The sequence below is a fragment of the Triticum aestivum genome, chromosome 3D (assembly GCF_018294505.1).
Source record: "Triticum aestivum cultivar Chinese Spring chromosome 3D, IWGSC CS RefSeq v2.1, whole genome shotgun sequence".
NCBI classification, from domain to species: domain Eukaryota; kingdom Viridiplantae; phylum Streptophyta; class Magnoliopsida; order Poales; family Poaceae; genus Triticum; species Triticum aestivum.
Window position 1 is genome coordinate 591,381,016 of NC_057802.1, and position 7,069 is coordinate 591,388,084.

The 7,069-nt window shown below is 50.2% G+C and overlaps 1 protein-coding gene across 1 annotated transcript; it reads right to left on the reverse strand.

The window, feature by feature from the left end:
• Nucleotides 1-1,436: 1,436 nt before the first annotated feature.
• On the reverse strand, nucleotides 1,437-3,253 carry LOC123075722 (wall-associated receptor kinase 3-like). The gene is made up of 2 exons (XM_044498262.1): nucleotides 3,020-3,253; nucleotides 1,437-2,450 (listed from the first exon to the last, which is right to left on the reverse strand). Exons 1-2 carry the CDS (start codon nucleotides 3,251-3,253, stop codon nucleotides 1,437-1,439), a joined length of 1,248 nt encoding a protein of 415 aa, XP_044354197.1.
• Nucleotides 3,254-7,069: the final 3,816 nt, after the last annotated feature.

Genomic DNA, 7,069 nt, shown 5'->3' on the forward strand with positions numbered 1-7,069 from the left:
CAGAGGGGTGCGGGGGAAGGGGTGAACCCGACACCCTTCAGGAAGGCATGGCGGCGCCCACCGGCGTCACCGCGTCGGTGCCGGACAAGCCGACAAGGATTTCTCCTGACCACCAACCACCCACGACCCCAGACGATCCATCGCGCGCCACCAAACACGCCGCCCACCAACATGCGCCACCACGGCCGTGCAGTCCCCATTGCTGTCTCACCGTGGAAAACGAAGCGGGACCGGTAGGAACAGAGGAGGCAACCAGGAACGAGGAGCAGCAACAACAGCAGCCACACGGGAGGGGACAACCTCCACCGCCTGTGGCAGGAACCGGCCAGACGTAGCAACAGGGGCAAACCAGGCACCCACGACCATAAATCGACCAAGGGAAAGGGGAGGCGGAGAAGTGGCCCATGGCCACGACCGGCGCTCGTGCCGGCTCTAGCTCCCCCCCGAAACCTTGTTTCGCCCCCGCGCCGAAGGCCCAGATAGGCTCGGCCGAGCTGGAAACGGGCTCATGAAGCCCCCATCGCTGCGCTGTAGTACACGAGCCGCCATCACTGCCACCCCCCGTACGAGTCGCCCAGCCGTCCACCGGAGACGCCGCCGAGAAGCCCCGGCCGTGCCCGCCCAGACCCAGATGGGGCCAAAAAGGGCCCCGATCTGGGCCGGGAGGGCGCCGCCGCCAGCCACCGCGACACCCCGTTGCCAAGCAGCCACGCCGCCGCCACCTCGCCACCCGGCACCGCGCTCCCCAAGGGGCCACGCCGCCGCCGGATCCGCTGTCGCCGAAGTGCACCGCCAGTCGCCCGAGCAGTGGCGCTGCGCGGGGGGAAAGAACGGGGCCGCCGCTGGCGGCACCACACGAGCAAGGCCCGGTGGCCCAGGCCGGCGGCGGTGGGAAGAGGAGAAGGGAAGGGGCCGCTGGGAAGGGCGGGGCGGGAGCCCCCGGTCGCCTCGCTTGGGGAGGCGACGCGGGGGTACGGGGAAGGGAGGGGGGAAGGAGAAGGGGAACAGAAGGGGGAAGGGACTGGCGGCGACGGCGGGCTCCTGCCGCAGCGGCGGCGGCGGGGGAACCCTAGAAGCGGGGGGTTCACCTAGATTAACTAGAGAGGGTCAAAGAATACCTTAAAGTGTACCTCTTTGCACACCTACCGGTATAGAAAATGTAATACTCCCGTCGATCCATATTATCGTAGCTGGTTTAGTACAATTTTACAAGTTGTACTAAACCTGTGACAACTAATATAGATATGAGGTATAGTACTAAAATTTAGTTCCAAGCACGGATTTTGTTGTTATTGGATGATTATTAGACGAACAAATATGCCAATAGTGATACATAACTTTATGACATGAGAAGTCAAAACCACATAAATACATCAGTTCAGTAATTACAACATAGCTAGATGGAATATGTAAAATATCTGCGTCGGATATTTCTTTTAATTGATCGGTGCTTCATTACCTAGCGTGAGCAAAGCAACATTAGCTGGAGTAGAATTAGGATTTCCTTGGTTATTTATGTCCTGGGCAGGCTGAGCAGATTGTCCAATAATGTTGTCAAGAAGTTGTTCTACTTGTTTCATATCTAGGCGTTCATTTGGATTTGGTTTTAGACAATCCACAGCAACTGCGCTGACCATTTCCATTAGTTTAATATCAATCTGGCTTGTAATGTCGTTGTCAATGAGCTCACTTACTCTTTTATCATGAGTTGCCTGGACAAACTTTGCAACATAGCTCCTCCCTTCATCATATGTCGCGGGCGTCCTCGTGACAAGCTCTATGAGAACTATACCGAAGCTGTACACATCGCTCTTTTGCGTAACAGTCCCATATTGCATATATACTGGATCTATGTAACTCATGTCCCTAATGACACGCTCAGTCTTCTCGTCTTTTCCTCTTGCAAGCAGCTTCGAAGTTCGAAAGTCTGAAACTTTTGGAGTGAAATATTGATCAAGAAGAATATTGGCAGATTTAACATCACCATGACGGATAGTACTCTCCCCTGCTGAATGCATGTATGCTAAACCTTCAGCTGATCCAACCGCAATCTTCAAACGTTTATCCACTATAACGATATCTCTATGATTAAAGAGAACATCATATAGACTGCCTCTCACTACAAACTCGTACACTAACAAGGGCACATCCATTTGTAAGCAGCACCCAAGGAGCCTAACAATGTTCTTGTGCCTCATTTGGGATTGGATTATAACCTCATCAGTGAATTCTTTCTTCATGTCCTTGTCAACTTTGATAGATTTCTTTAGAGCCACTTTGCTTTCATCTTTAAGAGCCCCCATATAAACTTTACCAAAGTAACCTTCTCCAATGACATCCTGGTGGTTATTTGTTATTTCCTTAAGTTGTCTCCTTGTATAGATCCTTATATTCCTTACACCTTTTAGTACCGGACCACCATTTTGGTCGTAGAATCTTTTGAGTTTTATCTGTTGGTAGGTCAGAACAATGAGGACGAAGAAAGCAATCAAGGCAGCAAATCCTGCAAAAAAGTTCAACCTACTTGAAGCTTTAGTTGAGTCATGCTAACTTTTTGTGCAGTTACCTAAGACATTGCATCTATCTCGAGTAACAGAAGGGAAAGCATGGCGTTCTGTTTCTCTATTACTCCAATAATTGACAACATAATTACATCAACTAAATGTAAATGCATGTGCATATATTTGAACTCAAGGTTATCATAGAAAGCAAAGAGGCTCGCTGATAAATGTATGTTGTATTCTGGTCTTGCCTGTAGCCAGCTTAGCTGGTAGAGGGAATTTCTCGGTGCAGGTTCCTGTTTTGCCATCGCCTTTCATCCCAGTTTTGCATGGGCAATCATAGCCACCGAGTCTGTTTTTGCAGATCCCGCCACTTGAACAAGGATACTGATCTCGGAGTTCAGGATACTGCTCTCGGAGGGCACACTCATTGATGTCTGCGTTAGCATTTCTTGAATTAGGTAATCGCAAAAATCAGGTCCATGGTCATCTATAGCATGTCAGTGTCATGTTCGTACCTTGGCAACCACCAGGGATGTAAGGATTGCCATCGTAGTGCTCCCAACACTTGCAGACATAACTGGTCCTGTTGGTTGCCTCCACGCACGAGCTGTTGCCGCTGAGACATGCATAGCCCTGAGGTAGCGGCTGGCCCTGCGCTGGGCACGAGCTATTTCCAATGGTGAAGTCCAGAACAATGGGAAAGCCCCTCGGGTACTTCTTGGAGAAGGATGCCTCGTCTGCATGGACATCCTCCTGTTAGACATTATCTTGTGTACCACGCCAAGGTAGTTAGAGATAGATTTATCCTAACAATGTTTTCATTTATCTTTCTATCTCTTCTTCTATAATCCCCCGATGTATCTCCTCTCTGTTACGATATGTATGCGCTATTGGGAGGTGCGCTTAAACCAATCAATATATACCCCGCGGGCCTCCTGTTTGGAGGTTGAGACGCTTCATTACGATCTTCCACATGGTATACAGAGCTACCCTCTTCCCCTTCGTCTAGCCATCCCTTCTTCCACCTCCAAACTCGACAATGTCGACGTCCACCTCGGTTGTCTCCACCGGCCTCAACAACAACGTCTCCGAACCCCTCACTCGTTCCAATTATGTTCTCTGGCGTGCCCAAGCTCGTTCCCAGATCATGGGGGCGGGCCTCTTCGGGTACGTCGACAAAACCCTAGAAGCGCCACCCAAAACCATCACCAGCAAGGACGCCGAGGGCAAAGATCAGGTGACTGTGAACCCTGCTTATGCGCCTTGGCTCATCCAAGACCAACAGATCGTCGCATACCTCCTCCGCAATCTCTCGAAAGAAGTTCTAGTTCAAGTAGCATCTCTTGAAATCTCCCATGCCATCTGGTCCGCCCTCGCCAACATGTTCTCTGCCCAATCCCGTTCCTGCTGCAACCACATCCGCATCTCCCTCACCACTGCCCAGAAGGGAACTCAGTCTGCTGCTGCATACTTTGCCTACATGCGCGGTCTCGCTGATGAGATTGCAGCGGCTGGGAAACCCATCGATGAGGACGAACTCGTGTCTCACATCATATCCGGGCTCGACATGGAATATCAGCCCATCATCAGCGCCCTGGACGTGCGTCCTGAGCCAACCACCGTCGACGAACTCTTCGGTATGGTATCTACTTTTGATCAGAGGGTTGAGATGTTCCAGGGCACCGGCGGCCAAGCTTTCAAATCATCGGCCAACGCCGCTTCCCGCGGACGGGGTGGCCCTTCCAAAGGCTACCGCGGCGGTGGCGGTGGCTCTCGCGGTGGTGGCCGCCACTATGGTGGCGGTCACTATGGCGGCGGTGGTGGCGGTCACTACCCCAACTCCCACGGTGGTGGCAGCGATGGCCACTACGGTGATGGTGGTGGCAACCATGGTGGTAACTATGGTGGCCACTACTCCAACTCCGGAGGCAGCGGAGAACACAACTACAACAACGGTGGTCGCCCCTCCTACAACAACAATAGGGGAGGCTAGAACAACTATAACAACAACTTCCGAGGGTATGATGAATATGAAGGAAAGTGTCAAATTTGCAAGAAAACTAATCATATTGCAAAGCAATGCAAGTGGCGTTATGCAGATGACAACTCACAAAATAAGAAAGTTGCCGCAGCAGCCAACAAGTCATATGGAGTAGATACAAATTGGTATGCTGATTCTGGCGCTTCTGACCACATCACCCATGAGCTTGAGAAGGTCACCATGCATGAGAAATATCACGGTCATGAGCAAGTTCATAACGCCGATGGTACAGGTATGGAGATAAGCAATATTGGTAATTCAATTATTCGTTCCCCACATAGAGATATTCACTTGAACAATATTTTGCATTGTCCCACTTCATCAAAAAATCTCCTATCCGTTCATCGCATTGCCCTTGACAATAATGTATTTTTAGAATTTCACCCATTCTTCTTTTTGATCAAGGATCAGGTCACGAAGCAAATCCTCTATCGAGGTAGATGCGTGGATGGACTGTACCCGTTGATCCCTCAAGTTAGCAGATTCAATAAACAAGTGTGTAGTGCCATCAAGCTGTCGTTTGAGAGATGGCATGCCCGTTTAGGCCACCCTTCTTTTTCCATTGTCAAACAAATTCTTAGCAAAAATAAACTCCCGCTTGTTGGGGAGCACAATTCTGAAACTATTTGTGATTCTTGCCAAAGAGCAAAAAGCCATCAGTTGCCTTATCCTGTTTCCACTAGCATTTCTGTTAAGCCATTGCAACTCATATTTCCAGATGTATGGGGTCCTGCTCCTCTCTCTCTATTGGGAAACATGCCTATTATGTTAGCTTTATTGATGATTATAGCAAGTATACATGGATCTATCTTATTAAGAAAAGATCTGATGTATTTCAAGTCTTTCTCAATTTCCAAGCTCTCATAGAAAGGAAGTTTGATAGAAAGATCATCGTTGTCCAGTCAGACTGGGCGGCGAATACGAAAAGCTAAATTCTTTCTTTCAGAAGTTAGGCATTTCTCACCATGTATCATGCCCCCACGCACACCAGCAAAATGGCTCCGCAGAGCGGAAACACAGACACATCGTCGAAGTAGGACTCTCCCTACTTGCGGCTGCTTCCATGCCCCTCAAGTTTTGGGATGAAGCCTATCTCACTGCCGTTCATCTTATTAACATCCTACCTAGCCGAGTTATTAAGAATGAAACGCCCACTGAGCGTCTTTTCCATACTAAACCGGACTATGCTCGTCTTCGTATTTTTGGTTGTGCATGTTGGCCCAATCTCCGCCCATATAACAACAGAAAACTCATGTTTCGTTCCAAACAGTGCGTTTTTCTGGGTTATAGTGCTCAACACAAGGGAGTCAAGTGTCTAGATGTCTCAACTGGCCGTGTCTATATTTCTCGCGATGTCGTCTTCGACGAAACACAATTTCCTTCTGCTAAACTTCATCCAAATGCCGGCGCTCTCCTTCGCAAAGAGATCCTACTTTTGGACCCTCATCTCACAAATAGTGGTAGTGGGGAAATCAATAATTGTGATGATCAAGATTTGCCTAACTCTCCTAATGGTTTACCTGAGTATTCTATTTCAGAAGCTACTGCAGATCATAATGGTGCAAACAGTGCTGAAAATGGTGTACAAAATCGAGCTACAGGGCAATATTTCATGTGCATGCATTCTCCTGGCGAATATACTTCGGGATCTCCCCAGGTGTCTGCGTCAGAAGGGGCAGGCGAATCTGTCGCTGGTGGATCAGCCGCGGGATCGCCGCCAGGGCCCACCTCCCCGCTCCTGTCGGGCTCCCCGCCTGGCTTCTCCCGCACGCGCTGGGCTGACCGTTCCGCGGGCGCCACGTCTCCCTTGCCACGCGCCGCTGGGCCCACCATAGGCGCTGCTGGGCCAGCCGCACCTCCACCAGCCGCGCCTCATTGGCGCGGTCCCGCACCAACCGACTGGGCTGCTCCCGAGGCCCGACCAATGCCTGATTTGCCTGACGCGACGCCTGATTCACCTGGCGCGATTGGATCGCGAGCCGCTGCTCCAGAATCTGCCTCGGGATCCCGTGCTGCAGCGGATCTGGTGCACTCCCCCGGATCTCCTGCGGCTGAATCCCCTGTGGCTGCTCCTACACCGCCACGTACACGACTTCAACAGGGAATTACCTCCAGAATTAATTACAAAAATATTGCAAAATATGGTCTGACTTGCTTGACAGGTGAATCTTGTGAACCCAAGACTTTGCATGAAGCTCTTGGTAATTCGCGCTGGAAACAAGCAATGGAGGAGGAGTTTTCTGCCTTGCAACGCAATAAGACGTGGCACCTAGTTCCTCGTCGTGAAGGTATCAATTTAATTGATTGCAAATGGGTCTATAGAATTAAGCGCAAGTCAGATGGTACAATTGACCGGTTCAAGGCACGTTTGGTAGCAAAAGGATTTAAACAACGCTATGGTATTGATTATGAAGATACTTTTAGTCCTGTTGTCAAAGCTGCATCTATTCGTCTTGTGCTCTCCGTTGCTGTTTCCAGGGGGTGGAGTCTCAGACAGCTAGACGTTCAGAACGTGTTCCTTCAA